At 44.5% G+C, this 21,795-nt stretch overlaps 2 protein-coding genes across 3 annotated transcripts in view; both read right to left on the minus strand.

The window, feature by feature from the left end:
- Positions 1-10,830, minus strand: part of pomgnt1 (protein O-linked mannose N-acetylglucosaminyltransferase 1 (beta 1,2-)) — a 14,419-nt gene extending 3,589 nt beyond the window's left edge. Inside the window, exons 1-17 of one of the 2 annotated variants that reach the window (XM_061034973.1) lie at positions 10,696-10,830; positions 9,792-9,894; positions 9,568-9,680; positions 8,170-8,235; positions 7,957-8,070; positions 7,742-7,859; positions 7,542-7,640; positions 6,886-7,013; positions 6,449-6,519; positions 6,115-6,190; positions 5,863-5,946; positions 5,707-5,748; positions 5,092-5,150; positions 2,663-2,735; positions 1,288-1,416; positions 1,014-1,139; positions 1-38 (exon numbers count right to left, since the gene is read on the minus strand). The exon at positions 1-38 is cut by the window's left edge and continues 27 nt beyond it. In XM_061034973.1, coding sequence (XP_060890956.1) covers positions 1-38; positions 1,014-1,139; positions 1,288-1,416; positions 2,663-2,735; positions 5,092-5,150; positions 5,707-5,748; positions 5,863-5,946; positions 6,115-6,190; positions 6,449-6,519; positions 6,886-7,013; positions 7,542-7,640; positions 7,742-7,859; positions 7,957-8,070; positions 8,170-8,235; positions 9,568-9,680; positions 9,792-9,894; positions 10,696-10,815 — 1,559 coding nt within the window. In that variant the 5' untranslated portion in view covers positions 10,816-10,830. Of the gene's footprint in view, positions 39-1,013; positions 1,140-1,287; positions 1,417-2,662; positions 2,736-5,091; positions 5,151-5,706; positions 5,749-5,862; positions 5,947-6,114; positions 6,191-6,448; positions 6,520-6,885; positions 7,014-7,541; positions 7,641-7,741; positions 7,860-7,956; positions 8,071-8,169; positions 8,236-9,567; positions 9,684-9,791; positions 9,895-10,695 lie in introns of both variants that reach the window. The other variant, XM_061034972.1, reaches the window with a different exon arrangement.
- Positions 10,831-12,819: 1,989 nt separating this feature from the next.
- Positions 12,820-14,796, minus strand: LOC132971895 (interferon-induced protein with tetratricopeptide repeats 2-like). The gene is made up of 2 exons (XM_061034664.1): positions 14,660-14,796; positions 12,820-14,244 (listed from the first exon to the last, which is right to left on the minus strand). The coding sequence occupies exons 1-2, from the start codon at positions 14,662-14,664 to the stop codon at positions 12,945-12,947; spliced, it is 1,305 nt and encodes a 434-aa protein (XP_060890647.1). The 5' UTR covers positions 14,665-14,796; the 3' UTR covers positions 12,820-12,944.
- Positions 14,797-21,795: the final 6,999 nt, after the last annotated feature.

Here is a 21,795-nt window from a genome sequence, read left to right on the forward strand (position 1 = left end):
GGAACCGTGTTGAACTTGTGCTTCTTGAAATAAACTTCCTGTGAGACAGAAAGATGGGGGGGGGGGGGGGCAAAGTGATCAAAAGGCTTTAAATACACAGTTCATTTGAAACATAAAAACACAAAAATGATCGGAGGCGGAGCAAAGCAAAAAAAACACAGTCGTGCAGAGAAGCACAGGAAACACTGGGGACAAGAACTACAAAATAAAACAGGAAACACTAAAGACACACTAATAGGGCTTTCACACTTGCAGAAAACTCCTGAAAAACTCCTGGAAATATCAGGAGTTTTTCCTGTTTTATTTTGTAGTTCTTGCATGTGAGCTGCATGTGTGAATGCAAACAGACAGATTTCTCCTCCAGTCTCCTCGTTTTTTTTTCCCTGCAGAAAGTCAGAGTGAGCTGATGTGAGAACGCAGCAGGATATAATCATGAGAATTCACCTCGAGCCAATGGGGGGGGGGGGGGGGGGGGTGATGTTACTATACTGTGACTGCTGCACGGGGCATATAGTGAAATTATCGAGGTATTTTCAGGAGTGCATGTGTGAATGTGCGAGTAAAATTAACACAAAAGCAAATCTGTCATGGCTTTTTTAAACTCCAAATGAACCCTTCATATAAATAAAAAAAAAACAGAAAGTAAAACAGGATGATTAGAGATTCTTTCACTGATTTGTGTCACTCTGAGTCACATTGAAAACTTGATCCAAAGGCAGCTGGACTGAAGATCTTGAAGACGTTAAACTATCTGGTGGACGGAGCTACAAGTTTAAACCTCTGAGGATCTTTAACATGCTCATGATTTAGGATGACTGGATGAGTCGTTGACCTAAAGACGACGCCTTTCAGAGGAGAGGTGGAACGTCTTTGAAGATCTTAAATCAAGTCGGAGCTTCACATGTACCACGACCTGGTCGACTGAGATCCTACACACACACACACACACACACACACGTTCTGAGTCACGGTTTTGAACTTTTTCAGCCATTTTTTTCTCTCTTGGGTCTTACGTGAAAGTATCCGTTCATGTTGAGGCCGATGATGCCGAAGTGGTAAGAGCGGGACACGTCGGGGATGATGCACTCTCTGCCTTTCCTCTGCTCCGGCATCCTCATCCACATGTCCCAGTCCCACAGCTGCAACACAAACACAACGTTCAGTTTATCTTCAGTACAATCTGGACTGGATGGAGTGTGATGTTGATCTGGTTTGATTTATGTTTAATATGCATGAAAGAAAGTTCTGGTTTGGGTTCAGTAAAATCAGAAAGCGTTGATCCTGCACCTTCTCAGGCGTCGGCCATTTTGGCTCCAGCTCGTCCTTGTACAGGCTCTTCTTCAGCACCCAGCCCAGACCGGGCATGCTCTCCACCCTGTACAGCAGGGCCGGGTCCTCCGCTGTGTGCTCATAGCCCTGAACAACAACAACAACAACAACAACAACAACAACAACAACAGGTGTTAATTACACGTCTAATCATGCACTGGTCATAGAGAATAAATGAGTTGTAGGAGAGTGAAGACAGGAGAGAAAACAGTCTTTGAGTCAAACAGTTACTCAACAGCTGGAGACCAACAGAGCCAGATGTTTATTCACACAGGTAAAGGTAGAGTCAGCAGCTTCTTCCTTCAAAATAAAATACAGACTTCTCCTAAAGTGAAGCTGCTCCATTGTCCCTTCTGGGCCTCCGTACATGTGTGGTGGTGACTGTGTCTGCAGAGACTCTGTCCTCTGACTGGATTTTACTCTTCTGCTTTGTTCTGGTTGACTCGGAACGTTTCTGGGCGGAGCTGGTGTGTTTCCTCCAGCCAATGACAGCGCAGCAGGTGAGTTTAGCAGAGGATGCAATTTATCAAATTGGACGCGATTCAAGTCAGAGAATATGCCGGATGCGGAAGTAGAGGCAAAGACGAGAAAATATAATCACAGTGAGCGGTTAAAGCTCAGGGGTGACCCTTGTGTTGGCTTCACCCGCAGACAAAGACTAAGTCTACTTCCTGTTGGTACCAAACATCGGTGGTTAGCTTGTGCCAGCTAGTGTGTGGTAGCTTGCAGTGTAGGTACAAGCAGTAAACGACGTGCACACTACTTCCTGCAGTGAGTGTTCGACTTCAGGGGGCGATGAGCCCAGGAGGAGAACACGTCTACTGACTCCAACTTTAAATGACTGATTTAGAATTTACAAAAGATCTTAAAGGTTGTCTAATAATAATATAATAATAAAGTTTATTGAAAAGCACTTAACAAAACCAACGTCACAAAGTGCTTTACAGAAAAAAGAAAAAATCCCAACAAATACACAACAATAAAATCCTATTATGAAAAACAAAACAACAGTGCAGCAATCATCCAATGAACAGAGAAAAGAGAAACAACCGAGACAGAGATCGGCTAAAGTTAACAGTAAAACAAATAAAACATGATGGATGAAACGAGGATTATAAGAGGGCCTTATGATAAAAACGTGTTTTTAAAAGAAGATACTGATGTAGCTGTAATCAAAGTTACATGTTTAAAAAGGAGCAGGCGGAGGATGAAAAGAAGGGGAAGAACAACATGTAAACAGCTGATAGAGGCTGTGATACTCTTGAAATAAGTCACAGGAAAACAGATGGAGGTAGATAGAGGTGGAGGGCGGGTTCAAGCAGGCTGCACTCACCTGGTCGTTCCAGGCTGATATACAGTACAGGCTGTCGTCCTCATCCAGCAGGTGGACGGTCTGACTCAGAAAACTGCAAGAAAAACAAACATTTGAAGTTCACAAAGGAGCTGAAATGATAACAGATAATGGTTGTATTCTGCAGCTGTAAACTTATGAGAGACCCCGAGGTCCGTCTGATGCTTTGAAACACTAAAATAAAAGTCAGAGTTTGTTTTTTAGAGCAAAGGGGAGCTTTGGCTTAGAAGAAGATTTCAAACACTGCCTCTCTAACAGCTGAGTTCATAAAGAGCGTGTTTGTGTCGACATGAGGAAACTCCTTTGCACCGGTCTCAGAGAGGAAACATGAAGACGGAGGGGGGGCGGCGGCTCTGAGGGGGTTTTACAGCCGACGTTTCAAACGAGCCGCTCATCACAGGAGGAGAGCTGCAGCTTTTAGAGGAAGCAAACACACACACTTCAAAGTGGAGTCAGTCTCACTGAGCGGAGCTGAGCGCTGCTTCATCTCTGTGGATCTACTGCCATCTAGTGGTGGAGATTATAACTTTAAAGCTGGGAGGTTTCTGCTGATACTCAGAGGCTGTTGGAGGAAAACGACTCGATATAAAAGAACTAAACTTTTTATTTTGGATCACAGAACAATATTTTTTAGTAGCTTATGTTCTTATTAAGGATAATTAATCGATAAATTACTGATGACGGAAGGAGAAGAAAGGGGACAGAATCTGACAGAGGGATGAGAAAAGGAGACTGAAAAAGGAGATGGAAGTAGAAGGAAGAGACAGAAGGAGACAGAAAAAAGGAGAAAGAAGGAGAAGAATTGAGACAGAAGGAGGAGAAAGAAGACAGAAGGAGGAGAAAGGAGACAGAAGGAGGAGAAAGGAGACAGAAGGAGGAGAAAGGAGACAGGAGGAGGAGAAAGGAGACAGAAAAAGAAGAAAGGAGACAGAAGGAGGAGAAAGGAGACAGGAGGAAGAGAAAGGACACAGAAAAAGAAGAAAGGAGACAGAAGGAGGCGAAAGGAGACAGGAGGAGGCGAAAGGAGACAGGAGGAGGAGAAAGGAGACAGAAAAAGAAGAAAGGAGACAGAAGGAGGAGAAAGGAGACAGGAGAACGGAGACAGAAGGAGGAGAAATGAGACAGGAGGAGGAGAAAGGAGACAGAAAAAGAAGAAAGGAGACAGGAGGAGGAGATAGGGGAGACAGAAAAAGAAGAAAGGAGACAGAAGGAGGAGAAAGGAGACAGAAAAAGAAGAAAGGAGACAGGAGGAGGAGAAAGGAGACAGGAGGAGAAAGGAGACAGAAAAAGAAGAAAGAAGGAGGAGAAAGGAGACAGAAGGAGGAGAAAGAAGACAGAAAAAGAAGAAAAGAGACAGAAGGAGGAGAAAGGAGACAGGAGGAGGAGATAGGGGAAACAGAAAAAGAAGAAAGGAGACAGAAGGAGGAGAAAGGAGACAGGAGGAGGAGAAAGGAGACAGAAAAAGGAGACAGGAGGAGGAGAAAGGAGACAGAAAAAGGAGAAAGGAGACAGAAAGAAAAGAAAGGAGACAGAAGGAGAAAGGAGACAGAAAAAGAAGAAAGGAGACAGAAGGAGGAGACAGGAGGAGGAGAAAGGAGACAGAACGAGACAGAAAAAGGAGAAAGGAGACAGAAAGAAAAGAAAGGAGACAGAAGGAGACAGAAGGAGGAGAAAGGAGACACAAAAGGAGAGAAAAGGAGACGTAGGGAGACAGAAGGAGGAGAAAGGAGACAGAAAAGGAGAGAAAAGGAGACGTAGGGAGACAGAAGGAGAACAAAGGAGACAGAAAAGGAGAGAAAAGGAGACGTAGGGAGACAGAAGGAGAACAAAGGAGACAGAAAAGGAGAGAAAAGGAGACATAGGGAGACAGAAGGAGAAGAAGGGAGACAGAAAAGGAGAGAAAAAGAGACGTAGGGAGACAGAAGGAGAACAAAGGAGACACAAAAGGAGAAGAAAGACAGGAGGAGATAGAAAAAGAAAGGAGAGAGAAGGAGACTGATTGGAAAGAAAGGAGATGGAAGGAGAAGAAAGGACGCAACATGGACATGACGTATAATCGATGATTGTTTTGCATAAAGAATAAATCCAGGAATGTCGAGAGCTGAATCTGAACAAAGTCAGTAAAGTTTCATGTTCTCTGTGTTGTTCTGACTCTGAGAAACAAAAGAACAATTCATGATGACCTAAAGCCTCCTGGTGTCAGATTACAACATTTTGCCTGGAGCAGTTTGAGTGCAGCCCGGCGAGGGGACTGGGGGACTGGGGGACTGGGGGACTGGGGGACTGGGGGAGGGGGTACGAGGGTCCGAGGTCACAGGGCTTAGTGTGAGAGCCTAAATATCTCCTGATTGAAATGTTGACTCAGCTCTTCTCACCGACAGAATAATCCATCGGATGTGAGCGATCCCTACCTGAAGAAGTCGATGGAGATGTCCAGGTCTTCTTCCAGGACGACTGCAAAGTTTGCCTCCTGAAGAAGGTTAAAAAAACAAAACATGCTCAGTCCATCAGTTCTTTAAGAGAAGTGTTCAAGGACGAGAAAACATTTAACAACCGACTGATTTCATCAACAGGTTGGCTGACAGTTAAAGGAGGAGAAATAGGAGACAAGAGGAAAAGGAGACAGGAGGAGATAAAAGGAGACAGGAGGAAACAGGAAGAGAAAGGAGGAGACTAAAGGAGAAAGGAGGAGACAGGAGGAAACAGGATGAGACTAAAGGAGACAGGAACAAGTGAAGGAGACTGAAGGAGACAGGATGGGACTGAAAGAGACAGGAGGAAAAGAAGGAGACAGAGGGGGACAGGAGGTGACTGAAGGAGACTGAAGGGGAAAGAGGGAAAAGGGAGGACACAGGAGGAGAAAAAAGGAGATAGGAGGAAACAGGAAGAGAAAGGAGGAGACTAAAGGAGATAGGACGAGACAGGAGGAAAAGAAGGAGACAGAGGGGGACAGAGGGAAAAGGGAGGACACATGAGGAGACAAAAGGAGACAGGAGAAGGAGATTGAAAGAGGGAGGAGCACTCACTGGATGGAGGTTGAAGGTTGCGGTCAGACTGGCCTTGTAGTGCTGCAACAGACAGACAGACAGTTCATGGAACCTCTTTGGTGATTTATATATCAGTGTAAATTAAATATGACACTTTTATAATCTCTGATGACCCTCGAGGTAATTCATGGTCACCTGGGACACTCGGGCATTCTTGATGCTGATGGGCGTGTGTTGGACTCCCTTCAGTCCAAACAGCTCCACCACATCCATCGGCTCCTGAGCAGAAAACACAAACAGGGACAGAGGAGGACTAGTTTAATCCAGTAACCAAGGGAACAGAGTAGAAGACACCTGAGGCCGGTACTGAGCGGAAACCGGGACTTTTTGGTATTTCAATGTTGGCCATGATGGTGGAGACAACTACAAACAAAAAGCTGGAGTTACCTCGTAATACCCGTCGATGAAGACGGTGACCATCTGCGGGTTGACGCCGTGCGCTGACAGGAGCGACCTCAGCATCCTGCAGAAAAGATGACAAACAGTCACAACTTCATTTCGGGCTCAGGAGACGAAGGAGGAGAATATTTCTGACTTTTTAAAATCTCCATTTGATTAAGTGATTTTAATTTGATTTACAAGTGTTGCTAAGAGAGCGGCAGCCATCTTTCTTTCTCCATCCTGCTTTAATAACAGCAGCTTAGTTTAGTCTGTGCTGGACGACTGTGATGTTTAATACGTGCTCTGGACTGTGTCAAGGAGCTCTGAGGTTTCATCTTACCGGTAGAGATAGTTGGGTCTGTTTCCTGCGATGACGGCGACGGGGACACTGAAGACGTTGTTGTTGATCAGCTGGAGAAAAAAAAAAAAAGAACAGCGAGTGAAACAAAAGCTGAGCCTCATTTTGACCATGAGCGCGGCGGTGTGAAATCAGACGAGCTCCTCACAGGAGAGTTCACTTTACTCTGAGTGAAATACTTCTGCAGCCGTGCAAACACAAAGACTTAAAACTAATTAATTAATAATAACTTTAAAACAGAAAATGCACGAGGTGTGTGAAGGTCATGGTGACTGAAAGAGAAGAATTTACAAAAAAAAATAAAAAATACAAATCTGCATGTCAAATAAAATTCCATGTGGACTAGGCCTTTCTCCGCAGCCTCTGTCCTTCTCGATTTCACAAACAGTGAGAAAGTGTCTGAGGTAAAAGGTTCTTACCGGGTCCGGGTTGAACTCGATGGGCGCCGGGTCTTTGCAGCTGCAGATGCTGCCGTATCCTTCCACTTTACTGCAGAAGAGCTTCCTCCTCCTGTTCAGCTCGGTGTCAGCCCAGTGACACTCGGCCTCTGCGCGGAGGACGAGAACAAGATTCACTTAAGTTTCAGACGTGTTGATGAGATGCAGAACAAAGATGGCTGACATGATAACACCGGCTGAAATCAAGCGATCAACGTCAGTGATTGAGGGGAGATTGGCGGCCGTTTTAAAACGACTAGACAACGCAGAGGCCACGGCTGAGTCTGCCTCCTGAGCCCCCTCCTCACAATGAGGTCGACAAAATAAGAGGCAACTGACGGTGACATGGTTCTCCTGAAGGCTGCGAGGGTGGAAAAGACTAAAAAATTTACTTCTTGGAATTGCCTTTTTTTCAGAGGGGGTTGGTAATTTAGCGGGCAGACCCTGCACCATGACGGGCGTCCAGTGAGCGCTGTCACTGCAAAGCTCCTTTGTATCTGAGTCGTATCTCGGATCCAGAGAGAAGCAGGAAGTCAGCCGGTCCTTAAAATCTGGATTTTCCATGACTATACCACAACGCAGCTTCAAAGGATCGCTGAGACTTGTTTTAAACTTTTTCCAGCTCGTGCAGTTTTTACCTTCAGAGGCGGTGAGCTGCACCTCAGTCTTCAGCAGGACCGGGTCTCCCCACGTGGACAGAGCGGGGGACTTTGCATGCTTCTCTCCATAGACCTGACCTGGAAACACAAACACACACTCTTTAGGAAAGCAAAGTCGATAAACCTCACAAAGAAAGCAAATGGCCAAAAAGTGAGTACTGAGAGGTTTTCTCCTGTACCTCCTTTCTTCACCACTAGGGTCCACATGTCCCTCCAGCTCAGGTTGAGGGACACCTGGCTGCCCAGAGTCTTCAGCAGGTTCTTTGCAGCATCCTTCAGGTGAAACGTCCCCTCGTCCTGCACCACAAAAACAACATTTCATCTGTCTCACACACACACACACACACACGAGCGTAACAGGAACAACTTCAGAGTGTTTTTATTCGAGCGTCACCTTGATGGTGAAGATGAGGACTCGGCCCCGGGTCACCATGTTGAGGAAGAGGATCATGGCTTCATCCTCATGTGGAGAGTACGTGTCAAAGATCCTCTTGGCCATGACGTGACCCTGAGACAGAGGTCAACAGAGCGGGACAGGTGAAGGCGACTTCAGCTATGATGCAGTTTGATATTTAAAGAAAGAGTTTAATAAACAGGAGATTCTTACAGTCGCCTGGTTGAGAACGATCACGTGGATGCCTCGGCCCTGCTCCCGCATGTCATCCTCCAACACCTGCAGGTCAAACGTACATGTAGATTAAGATCCACTTAAAGATCCTCCAATGACCTCAGAGGACGCACATGGTGAATTATTTAACCATTTGACATATTTCTGTTTTGTTTCGTTCGGTTGTTGTAGCTGTGAAGGTTTGACTTCTCATGAAGAAGTCGTTCAAATGTTTGTTTTCCTGTTATTTAAATAAACTCGCTGCAGATCTCTGAGGTCCTCTGATCGAGGAGATAACACGAGAACTACAAGATCACAGGAGAACTACAAGATCACAAGAGAACTACAAGATCACAAGAGAACTACAAGATCACAGGAGAACTACAAGATCACAGGAGAACTACAAGATCACAAGAGAACTACAAGATCACAAGAGAACTACAAGATCACAGGAGAACTACAAGATTACAAGAGAACTACAAGATCACAGGAGAACTACAAGATTACAAGAGAACTACAAGATCACAGGAGAACTACAAGATAACAAGAGAACTACAAGATGACAGAAGAACTACAAGATCACAGGAGAACTACAATATCACAAGGGAACTACAAGATCACAGGAGAATTACAAGATCACAGGAGAACTACAAGATCACAGGGGAACTACAAGATCACAGAAGAACTACAAGATTACAAGAGAACTACAATATCACAAGGGAACTACAAGATCACAGGGGAACTACAAGATCACAGGAGAACTACAAGATCACAGGAGAACTACAAGATCACAGAGAACTACAAGATCACAGGAGAACTACAAGATCACAGGAGAACTACAAGATCACAGGGGAACTACAAGATCACAGGAGAACTACAAGATCACAGAAGAACTACAAGATCACAGGAGAACTACAAGATCACAAAAGAACTACAAGATCAAAGGAGAACTACAAGATCACAGGAGAACTACAAGATCACATGAGAACTACAAGATCACAAAAGAACTACAAGATCAAAGGAGAACTACAAGATCACAGGAGAACTACAAGATCACATGAGAACTACAAGATCACAAAAGAACTACAAGATCAAAGGAGAACTACAAGATCACAGGAGAACTACAAGATCACAGGAGAACTACAAGATCACAGGGGAACTACAAGATCACAGGAGAACTACAAGATCACAGGAGAACTACAAGATCACGGGAGAACTACAAGATCACAAGAGAACTACAAGATCACAAGAGAACTACAAGACCACCCAGGAACAAAGAGAAAAAGGCCACCGTTGCACTCTGGGTAATGTCGGGGAGTGTGTGAGCATTTTACACAGGTGTATGGGAATTCTGATCTTTAAAATAACTGCAGAATAATTGGATGAGTGTAAACTTACGGTCGTGCCATCCACTGCCACGTAGACCTTTGAGCGGCTGGAGTACACCTCGATGTCCAGGACTTTTCGCCCATTAGCCGGCCTCCGCGGCGTCTCCATGTTGGGTAATGCGTCTTCTAATCAGGAGCAAAACACCAAGGTTAGATTCTTTTCTTGTGACAACAAGAAAAACATCCTGAGTCGATACCAGAGTGTGTGTTTGTGCTGGTCTTATATTTTCTCACCGTAATCTTGAGCCGCTTCATCTTCATTAGCGACTGTCCTCGTGTCCAAGATGAGTCTAATGTTGACGATGACCGTTATCAGCAGGAAGAGCACAGCGCCGGCCTGAGGAGGGAAAAATACGGATTTATCTTCAGGCATGGAAACATGACCATATATGGAAACTCCAGGTGTGTCACTCCAGGTGTTTCACTCCAGGTGTGTCACTCCAGGTATTTCACTCTAGATGTGTCACTCCATGTGAGTCACTCCAGGTGTGTCACTCCATGTGTTTCACTCCAGGTGTGTCACTCCATGTGTGTCACTCCATGTGTGTCACTCCAGGTGTGTCACTCCATGTGTGTCACTCCAGGTGTGTCACTCCAGGTGTGTCACTCTAGATGTGTCACTCCAGGTATGTCACTCTAGATGTGTCACTCCAGGTATGTCAATCCAGATGTGTCACTCCATGTGAGTCACTCCATGTGTGTCACTCCATGTGTGTCACTCCATGTGTTTCACTCCAGGTGTGTCACTCCATGTGTGTCACTCCATGTGTGTCACTCCAGGTGTTTCACTCCAGGTGTGTCACTCCATGTGTGTCACTCCATGTGTGTCACTCCAGGTATGTCACTCTAGATGTGTCACTCCAGGTGTGTCACTCCATGTGTGTGTCACTCCAGGTATGTCACTCTAGATGTGTCACTCCATGTGAGTCACTCCAGGTGTGTCACTCCATGTGTGTCACTCCATGTGTGTCACTCCAGGTGTTTCACTCCATGTGTGTCACTCCATGTGTGTCACTCCATGTGTGTCACTCCAGGTGTTTCACTCCAGGTGTTTCACTCCAGGTGTGTCACTCCAGGTGTGTCACTCCAGGTGTGTCACTCCAGTTAAACACATGGACAGCAGGTGTTTTCTGTTTACCTGGCAGAGTCGGCGGATCGTCCTCTTGTTGGTCAGCTGGTACTTCCAGGTGAGGTACAGGCTCCTCTGCTGCCGGGGGATGAAAGGTTTGGCTCGAGGGTTGGGGGTCCAGGTCTCCATCCCGGACTCAGAGCTCAGGGGCCTCCTCCTGCTCCTCCTCAGAGCCTCCTCCTGTCCTCCTTAGGGCCCTGTCCTACTCCTCAAGCCTCCTCCTTCCTCTCCTCAGAGCCTCCTCCTTCCTCTCCTCAAGCCTCCTCCTTCCTCTCCTCAGAGCCTCCTCCTTCCTCTCCTCAGAGCCTCCTCCTTCCTCTCCTCCTTCCTCTCCTCAAGCCTCCTCCTTCCTCTCCTCCTTCCTCTCCTCAAGCCTCCTCCTTCCTCTCCTCAAGCCTCCTCCTTCCTCTCCTCCTTCCTCTCCTCAAGCCTCCTCCTTCCTCTCCTCAGAGCCTCCTCCTTCCTCTCCTCCTTCCTCTCCTCAGAGACCCCTCCTGCCCTCCTCAGACCCTCCTCCTGCCCCTCAGACCCGGTCAGGGTTCGGGTTCGGCTCCACGACACCACAGAGACGCGGCTGACGTCACATCTTCACCTGAGAACAAACACAACATGGTGAGACATGAAGTCAGGTAGCGACAGCTCTCTGACTCTTAACACCTGGACTTTAGACTTTACGGTCTCAGTCGTCTGTTTGGAGTTCAGATAGTAAATGTTGCACTCACCGGGTTGTCAGTAATCTCACATGGTCGTTTAAATCCGGTTGCAGAGAGCAGAACCCGGCAGAGTCAGCAGTACAGGCTGCTGCATGCTACATGCTACATGCACGGTGTTTATGTCGCAGAGCTAACTACGTCATCATGCATCTTCTTCTTCTTCAGTTTAAATGAGCTACTCGACTCATTACTGCCACTAACAGGTCAGAGCGGAGATGACCTGAGCTTTAAGGCTTTCAGGTGACTCAGTTTGTGTTCGTGAATTCTCGTTTCAGGGGGAAGTATTTCTGGATGGATGAAATGAAATGATAAATAATAGATTTAATTCGTATTTCTTATGTTGATTCCAACATTTTTGACTCTTTTAGACTTGCTAGAATCAGAATCAGATTTATTGTCCAGGTATGTTTACACACACAAGGAATTTAACTTTGGTGAACTGTGCTCTCTTATGTACAGGTACAACATTAAACATCAACAATAAACAGAATAAGAAAAGACTAATATTTACATGACTAAATATGAAACAGTGCAGTGGTGAATAGTGCAAAAGATGCTGAAGTAACATAATAAGTAAAATGCAGTTATGTGACAGATGGGTCAATTAAGATGTCAATTACAGTATTTACATAAATAAGTGTGCGTATATTGAAGCTACTTAGTAAACATAAATCAGCAGATAATCAAAGCTTTTGGAAATGAATTCTGATTTAACTGATGTATGTTATATTTCCTTGACACAGATTTGTTGATAAATTAAGATAATTAAGTCAAGCCACCGTCATAGTATGTTCTCTGTTCTCTGGCCAACAGACAGGCAGAAATGTGGCAGAAAAGAACGACACAAGCTCAAGTCCATTTATCATTTAGGGCGTTCAAGTATGCTGCTCCCTCTTCTTGGAATCGGTTGAAAGAAACTTTAAATCTTCGGGAGTTGGTTTCCTTGAATGTTTTTAAAGGTCGTCTTAATGATCTGGAGGCAGAAACATCTGACTGTACATGTTTGAGCTACTTCGTATTGCCCTTTTTTGATCGCTTTGTTGCTGATGACTTATGACAGATTCTGATGAATGGTTGTTTTTGTGATTCCTGTATTTATGTTCATTGTTGTTAAGTGTTTTATGTCTGAAACCCTGTAACTGTGCTGCTGCCTGTCTTGACCAGGACGCTCTTGTAAAATAGATTTTTAATCTCAATGAGACTTTTTTCCTGGTTAAATAAAATAAAAAATAAAAGAAATACGGGAGGACGGTGGACAGCCTACGGTGGAAAGTGAGGCAGAGGCTTTTCTGTAAAAGACTCAGTGTGTGATTTCATGGCCTTTAAGTTAAAGATGAGTGTAACCCCTTATGATGTAATTCTTATGGTTTTAGTTTCTCTACATTTGGAACTAAAACAACAGAGTTATCACAGAGATGTGTAATGGTTTATAACATCTTTAATGAATGCAGCTTTTCTTCAGGCCATAAATACAGACACTGATCTGAAATCAGACGTAATGACACAAACAACCCCTGGTACAGTTTACTCAATGTTGTCCTCTGCTCACTCTGACTCCGGCAGTAGAGCCAGAAACTCGCTTATGCGTCCACACATCCGGTTTCTGTTTCTTTCTCTGATCCTCTGCAGAGTTTTGATGCTGTGCTCCCTGCAGTAGGACGGTATCGGGATCTCTGCTGCTCTCATGTGATACTCGATCGACTTGTCGGGCTCATTTCGGCTGAAGTGTAGGTACTTTGCGTAGTAGTTGTAAAGCATCTGCGCCCCTTCGGGATCGAGACCGCTCTCCAGCAGTTCCTCGTATATTTGGTCGGCTTCCTCTTGGTTGTTCGTCTTTGCGTAAATGTTTGCAAGATCTATTTTTCTCTTCAGTGAAGAATGAGGGTAAAGGGGAATCACCTCCTTGCTGAGAGTGATCGCTCTGTCGATGATGCTGCGCTCCAGGGGACTGTCGCAGTCCGAAAGGATCCTCGACTTGTAGCAGAAAGCGGCACACCTCTTCAGATAGCGTTCATCCGGATGTCTTTCCAGAACCTCCTCTGCCAAGTCTATGGCCTCATCCATGGATACGTACATCCTGTACAGCCTCAGTAACGGTATGATGCCGCTGTAGCTGCTGACCGGCTTTCTCAAAACTTGTCTGGCCAGCTCCCGTGCGTCCTCTCCTATCCTTTTTCCTTTCTTGGCACGCGCCTCGAGGTACAGCGCAGCTAGGTACAAGTTGTCCGGATCGTGCTCCGTTGCGATTCTCATTTTGTCCAAGACGTCAGCCCCCAGCTCTTTTCTGCTGGCGCCCACTAGCGCTAAGACGTGGCTGGTGTGCCACTCCATCACGTCTGGCTGCATCCTGAGGGCTCGCTGGAAGAAGTCTGCAGCGCTTTTATCATCGCCGAAATTCATCAGCGTCCACGCTCTTTCGGCATAGATCTCTGGATGCAGCTCCTCCTGGCACGGAGATGGATAAGCTCTCATCAGGGCGTTGACTCTTAGAAGGTGGGCCTGGCTCTCTGCTTGTTCTCCGTTGTGGTAGTGCAGCCAAGCCAGGTTCCCATGGTTCACCACCAGCCAGGCACCTTCGTCCGAGACCGTGTTTCTTATTTGACGGAAAGCCTCCGCGGCCTTGCCGAAGAATCGCTGGGCATCACCGGGTAACCCCAGCCGGAAATGGACGTACCCCTGCAGGTTGTAGATGTGACCCAGCCAGCTGTACCCCTCCTCTGTGCCGATGTCCTGCAGCCGGTCCCTGAGACTGAAGAGTTTGGGCGTGCTGAAGTTCAGATCCCAGGTGAAATGGCACTGCAGGGCCTCCAGTTTGACCTCCAGAGTCGGCTGACCCGGAGCAGCACTGATGGGGAAGACAAGTTGGAGATGATTGGTAACATTTAAGCACTTGGTTGCATGAGTTCAAACATAACCTTAACTTTCAAGGTCAAAGTTAACATTTAAAGGGTTGCAGCAGCTGAAATAGATTCAACATTGGCAGAACTTTTGCTGTGAGCGCTGAGAAGCTAACGTCAGCTGAGTCTCTGATATCTTTCAAGTCCCTTAAGAAAATACTTCTATTGCAAAACCTTTTCCCTTTTTAACTCAAATTGAAAAAGATCAGACAACAAGAGAGGCGTTGAAGAGAGTGAGAAGAGAAATGAAGGTACATTGGGTTGGAACAAAGATTTACAGGAAGAAGGGAACAAACCGAGATGTTGAAAACATTAAGGATAAAACCACTGAGAGGGATATGATATAGAAAAACAGATACTCACCACATCGTCCAGCTGTTTACCTGAAGGTTTCTAAATAAAGGTGCCTGCTGTCTGAGCTTTATCTACACAGATGAGTAATGTTTAACCTGCAGGTGCTGTAAATGTCGTCATGTGGAGCACTGGATCTGGACTTGGTGGACTTTCTTTTCCCACTAAGAGAAACCTGCAGCGACGTGTAAAGCTGCGTCATGCTGAGTGTTATATTCTGTGTTTTGTATGTCTGAATGTGAAAATCCTCTTTGTTGTCTTCGAGCTTTTGCCAACCAAAAGCTCCTCTCCTGGCTGAAACAACCTAATCGGCTGCTGTGATTTAAAGTGTAAATCAGGGGAATGGAGAGCTGAATCACTGCACACTTTTCTTTATTTACAACACAGTCTCATGATTCAGGGCGTTGGAAGGATGAAAGTCCACGAGAAGTCGTCGCTGATAAAGTCAAAGTTTGAATCGTTTAAGACACAACAAGGAGGAAACAAGACACAAGCATGAAACATGAAGAACGGAAAACTTAAAAGGCCTTCATTATAACGACTAAGTCGAGACCACATGTCGACAGGTGTTTTTGAAAATGTAGCTTTTTCTGTGTGTTTTGACCTTTTTTACCCAAACTGCGTTTTAGGTCGCTGAAAAAGCACCTTCGGGAAAAACTCCTTTAAATCTTAAGATTCTCAGAAACTCTGCTTAAAAGGAAGAATGTGCAACATGTTCCACATAAATAAATCATAAAGTCTGTCCTGTGTAAATGTGTCTCTGAGTCATGACTGTCTACAATGAGGGAGAAGCTCGAGTCCCGCTGGCTGTGTTGTTGTCAGAGTCGTGTTTACATGGACGGGACGGCCGGCTCCTCCCCTTGTGTATAAAAGCTGTTTTAGTCAAGAACTAGAGAGAAGAAGAAGAACATACTCACTGATTATTTGGATGTTAGTAAGAGTTTTTAGATCACGCTCATTCTGTGTCAGTTTACATGAAATGTGAAGCTACGAGCTAACTAAAGAGCGCTAATATTAGCATGCTAATGTTACCGGCACCAGACCTAGGGGAAATCTGGACCGACAGCAAAGGTTACACAGGCTAGGAAGCACTGCGTAGCCTAAAATAAATCTCTGTGGAATGATAAGAGGACAAACTTTTAGCGTCTTGCTCATGCCAGCTCGTTTATTGTCTGAACTGCACATGTGCAGGACTAAGTGATAAAGTCTCTCTAGGAAATCCACAGTGGTATAATAGCGCCATCTCCTGGGTAAACTGAATATTACTATGTGAAATCTGTCATTCAATTAGAATAGCTCATAAAATATTACAAAAAATTAGGGGGGTGTCTGTTTAAATAAAAACTTTATATGTAGCGTTTTCAACCTACTACACTAACACAACAATGCAGCTCGAGACAAGGACAACTTTTTTCCGCTGCTTTCGCTTAGTATGTAATTAACGTGCGTTCTCATAACTACTTAGTGCAAACTCGAGATGAGAGGGGTTGAAGGTGTCTTCAGTATGGCGGAGGCGTGGCCAAACAGCAGTTTGTTTTGGTTTCATGTTGGTGCTCAAGGGCGACATCTACTGGATCAAAAAGTCTCACATTCTTCTTTTAAGGTGTTTATGTGTAGACGAGGAAAACAGAGCGTCGGGCTTGTAACGTCACGCTGTAACAACGTCATGAGGGGAGTGTAGGAAGGTAGGCGATGGCAAAAACAAATCACCTCTGGGACCAGATGTGCAGACAGATGTGTGAAGTGCTTAAATCAAGTCAAACTAAAGCTTTAATGTACTCAGTAACATGACACCAGCACCTGAAATACATTTGACTTTGTTTTATTATCCTGTTTTCCTGTGATGAAAACTTTGTGAAGAAACCTGACGGAGACAAAGAAAGAGTTTGTAATTAATGTAGCGCATGACGCTTGTCTGTTCGGTGAAACACCTACATGATTAATTACCTATAAATTGAATTTTTAAATTGCCTATTGTTGTGGTAAAAATAGGGAGTGACTATGGCGTCAATTACACAATTATATAACATTCATTATACCGCAGCAGGTTCGTCCACACAGCACCGCCTGCTGTCACCGATTAAAGACATAAATATGTATCAGCTGTGTGCCGTTATGTACTAACTCTCTCAAGACACACCATTCATTTAACCAGTGAATGTCAGCCAATCAATCCATTCTTATTCATGCAGCCCCCAAACTGTGGCGGCAGTAGCTCAGTCTGTAAGGATTTTGGTTGAGAACCGGAGGGTCGCCAGTTCAAGTCCCGGTGCAAACCAAGCCTTGAAATTGGTCTGGTATCTGGAGAGGTGCCAGTTCACTTCCTGATCCCTGCAGAGGTACCCTCACCCACCAGCTCAGGAGCGCTCGCTGAGGGCCGCCCCCCTCACTCTGACATCTCTTCATCAGTGCAGGTCCAGAGGATCCTGTTTGTGCGTGTGTGTGTGTAGCATGTTCAACAGCAGAGAGTAACAGTGAATTTCCCCTCTTTAATAAAGTATATCTTAACTTGTCTCACAATATGTCACCGAAATATTTGTTTACCTCGTTCAACTCAAAGTCAAAACTGGATGTTCAGTCCAGAAAGACGATTTGGCTGCCAGCAGGACAAAAGATGAACGTATTCAGTGTATCCATCCATTCATTATCTACACCCCTTTTTCCCGATTGGGACCGCGGGGGGGCTGTAGCGGATCTCACCTGTCATTGGGCGAGAGGCGGGGTCACACCCTTGACTGTATGCCAGTCAATCACAGTTCTGACGTATAGAGACAGACAACCAGCCACACTCACATTCACACCTACGGGCAATTTAGAGTCAGCAGTTAACCTAACGAGCATGTCTTTGGACTGTGGGAGGAAGACGGAGAACCAGGAGAGAACCCACACATGAACGAGGAGAACATGCAAACTCCACACAGAGAGACTCCTGAAGGACGGGGATTCAAACCAGGAAGGCAGCAGCGCTAACCACTGCACCACCCTGCAGCCCGGTGTCTGTTCAGTTTATTGTAATTGTTGTATATGCACCACGTTATAACACGCCCATCATCTGTCCTGGTGTTTAGTCGATGGTCCAGCCACCTTTGTTGGCTCGGCTCACCTTTAGATTCTGGGTCAACGCAACGAGGAAATATGCCTTCTTTACCTAAAATATGGAAGTTGGTCTGGTTGCTGGAGAGTTCTGCTGAGGTACTGTGGTAGTTTTGACCCACTCTCTGAAATGATCTGAAAAGAATAAATAAAGAGCTCCCTCAGAGGCTCCCCACCAAATGGACCTGAATCACAAATTAGGAAACAATTCTATTAATACTCAAATGACCAATAACACTCCAATAATGATAATGACTTAGAACTTTATTGCCCCCGAGGGGACAGTTGGTAGACTCAGACAATAGAAACATCATACACCATGAACAACATTAAATACATAAATACAGGAATTCACCAGGGGCGGCTGTGGCTCAGTGGTGGAGTTGGTTGTCTCTCAAAGGTTTAGGGTTCAATCCCCAGCTCCTGCAACAACATGTCCGCTGTGTCCGTTGGCAAGACACTTAACCCTGAATGGCTCCCGCTGCTATAAGTTGTTGGCGTTTGAATGTGTATGAATGGGATTATGCCCTTCGGGCCTCAACAGAGTCTAGAATCGACACTGGGTGTTGCTCCGTTTCCTCGGGGGGAAAACAAACAGAGGAAGACGTCGGCAAAAACACTCGAGCACTTTGATGAACTACGAAAGGGACAGAAATATAGAAAGAAAACAATAAGTTATAAACGTGCTCGGACACATGCAGAGGTGTGTTTGCATGTGTTACAGAGCAATACATTTTCTATGACCAATGGCTAATTATTAAGGTAAAAATAGATATTGACAAAGGGCTTAATTAAACTAATTAAAAGGTGTGGCAGGAAGCCATCCCCATTGCCACCAGCAACAACAAGCTGCATCCTCTGTCACCCAGAGGATTCGACTGACTTCCTTAAAAACAGAAACCCAAACCACTGGTCATGTTAGACCACCAAGAAGATCAGCGTAACAGAACCTGACTGTAAACCACAGTCTGAACAATTATATGCTGCACTTAGCCTAAACGATGTAACACACTATTAAATTATATTCAGCACTTAGCTGAAACTATTTAAAGGACCAATCAGTGAGATGTGTAGTGAGTGAAATGATAAAGGTATCTTACTATCTGATCATTAAGGAAACATGTTGAAGTGCTGGCTTCTCTGACAACAATGCAGCAGTCAGTATGTCCTCCTTCTAACTTTAGATTCTGCTCCTGAATGCTCTGGATTTGTTTGGACCAGAGAAGGTAGGCGCTTTTAAGACACCGCCCACACGGCCGTTTTGGACGCCCCTCGGTTTGTCAGATATGAGAGCAGTTAGTTGGGGACAGCTCTCTGCAATGTTTTCAAATTGGACTGCAGTACCCATTTTAAACACTAGGTGTCAAAGTTACATACTGCTCCTTTAATATTCTATTAAATTAGTTATTACATACTATTCATATTTTATAGAATGAAACATAACAGAGACTTACCTTCAGATGTATTTGTCATGTAAATGTTAACACAGCATGTCAGGTTAAAGCTTAATGTAAACCTGATTTGAGTTTTGACCAATCATGTGACTATCTTTAAATCAGTGGTGTAGTCAGCATCCTGCAGCTAAATTCTGTTTCCCTCGAGGAGAGCTGCAAAATTACAAATGATTGCACTGATCTGTGATTACAGTGTGTGTGACTGTGTTGATGATGTAATACTCTTGGTTGAGGAATGTGAACGCAAACAAAAACTCACCTCACGTTTCTCAACACTGGGACTCACGTTGTCTTTCCCCGCCCTAACCTCAAAACCCCGCCCCTTCTCCAGCAGAGCAGCACGTTGTGGGAGCAGTGACTGTCTCCTTCAGCTATGTGAAAACTCTAATGAGGCTGATTCACTCACAGACTTAATTTGCAGGATTTTTTCACACCTTGTAAAAAGCAACATTTATAATGTCATAATAATAACACAACGTGCACGTCCAATTCGGTCCCTTGATTTTATTGACTGTGTGAGCCAGGGGAATGTAACCCTCCTATACACAGAGTGATTATAGCCTTTCACATTCACATGCACTCATCGTGACCTGCACACCTAAAGACGTGGATACAACAGAAGCAGGAAATGCATTCAACACCTCAGCTAACAACGTGTTAAACTGTAATCTTTTCAAACTGGACATCAGTATTTTATTTACATTTCACCAGAGTGTGGTCTGAGTATGAACTCTTGACTTCAGGGTGCAGGTACAGAAAGCCCCGGATCATGGACTTCAGTCTAAGTATTTGGTCTATCAGGAGTAAATTGTATGAAATCCAGAAGAGTGTGGAAGCTTTATATTGTATTTATGGTTTATCAGAGTTACTTGTAAGTTCATTAAGTGCAGTATTTTTGTTTTTTGTGTCACTATAGGTGTGTTTAAACAGATGTTGCACACACACACACACACACACACACACACACACACACACACACACACACACACACAAACAAACACACACACACACACACAAACACACTCACACACACAAACACACTCACACTGTTTTTTGTTTGTCATTTGTTACTGTATGCAGTTAATACATGTTTCTCTACATATCTGTGTAGATATTATTTTCTGCATCTTCATTATGTTTTATTTTGTTGTTGTTTTTTAATCTGATGATATTCTAGCATTGTTTAGGTGAGGCTTCAAATAAGCTCGTTGACTTTTCTGCCTCTTCCTGCACTAAATATTGTCTATTTTGTTATTTGTTTAAATATGTTGTTTTTTTTTCCTTACTGTGCAAATAAATAAATAAATAAATACTAAAATACTTTTACTGCTTTCAACAGAGACAAAAGATGACAGCTCTCTCATAAGACCAAGTCCATTTTACCTTCTACACAGTTATTGGTGGGGGCACTCAGTAGTAGCTTGATATTGACAGCCACCTTTCCTGATGGTTATTGGACTGCATCAGGGCATGCAGCCAAAGTCTTAATAAATATGTTTGCATCTCTAGTTTTGATTTTTGGATTTCCAAGATGAAACAATTCCCCTGCTTGCTTTATTTTTTTACTGAGGAGAAATGTATTGATATGAAATAGCTCTTTGTTATATTTTATTGTTAATTAAAACAACATCAACAGTGTTTAATGAATAATCTTTTTTTATTTGTGTGTATTTCAGCTTCTTGACATTCTTGGATCATGTTTATTATTTTTTCTTTTTGCAGAAATATAATGTTTAACATCCTTCTTTAAGTCAAAAGTATCTTACAGCGTCTCATTCTTACCTTGAAATGATCATGTCATTATGTCTTATGGTTCCCTAATGTTGTATTTTATTTTTTAACTGTGAGGTGATGTGTAACTTTTAGATTGTGTCTACATGTTCGGATGAAGTTGAGTAAATTCTGTTAGAGTACTTGTCAGAATTTCAGGAAAAAACATTAAAGATGTTGAAGTTTAGCTCTTTTGCTCAATTTGGGTTACCATGAAAGTGAAACCCTGAAACCTGGTGAAACCCTGTAACCCTGAAACCCGGTGAAACCTGGTGAAACCCTGAAACCTGGTGAAACCCTGTAACCCTGAAACCCGGTGAAACCCTGAAACCCTGAAACCTGGTGAAACCCTGTAACCCTGAAACCTGGTGAAACCCTGTAACCCTGAAACCCGGTGAAACCCTGAAACCCTGAAACCCGGTGAAACCCTGTAACCCTGAAACCCTGAAACCCGGTGAAACCCTGTAACCCTGAAACCCGGTGAAACCCTGTAACCCTGAAACCCGGTGAAACCTGGTGAAACCCTGTAACCCTGAAACCTGGTGAAACCCTGTAACCCTGTAACCCTGAAACCCGGTGAAACCTGGTGAAACCCTGAAACCCGGTGAAACCCTGTAACCCTGAAACCTGGTGAAACCCTGAAACCCGGTGAAACCCGGTGAAACCCTGAAACCCGGTGAAACCCTGTAACCCTGAAACCCGGTGAAACCCGGTGAAACCCTGAAACCCAGTGAAATCCTGAAACCCAGTGAAATCCTGAAACCCTGTAACCCTGAAACCTGGTGAAACCCAGTGAAACCCAGTGAAACCCAGTGAAACCCTGAAACCTGG

Source organism: Labrus mixtus, chromosome 3 (genome assembly GCF_963584025.1).
Source record: "Labrus mixtus chromosome 3, fLabMix1.1, whole genome shotgun sequence".
NCBI classification, from domain to species: Eukaryota; Metazoa; Chordata; class Actinopteri; order Labriformes; family Labridae; genus Labrus; species Labrus mixtus.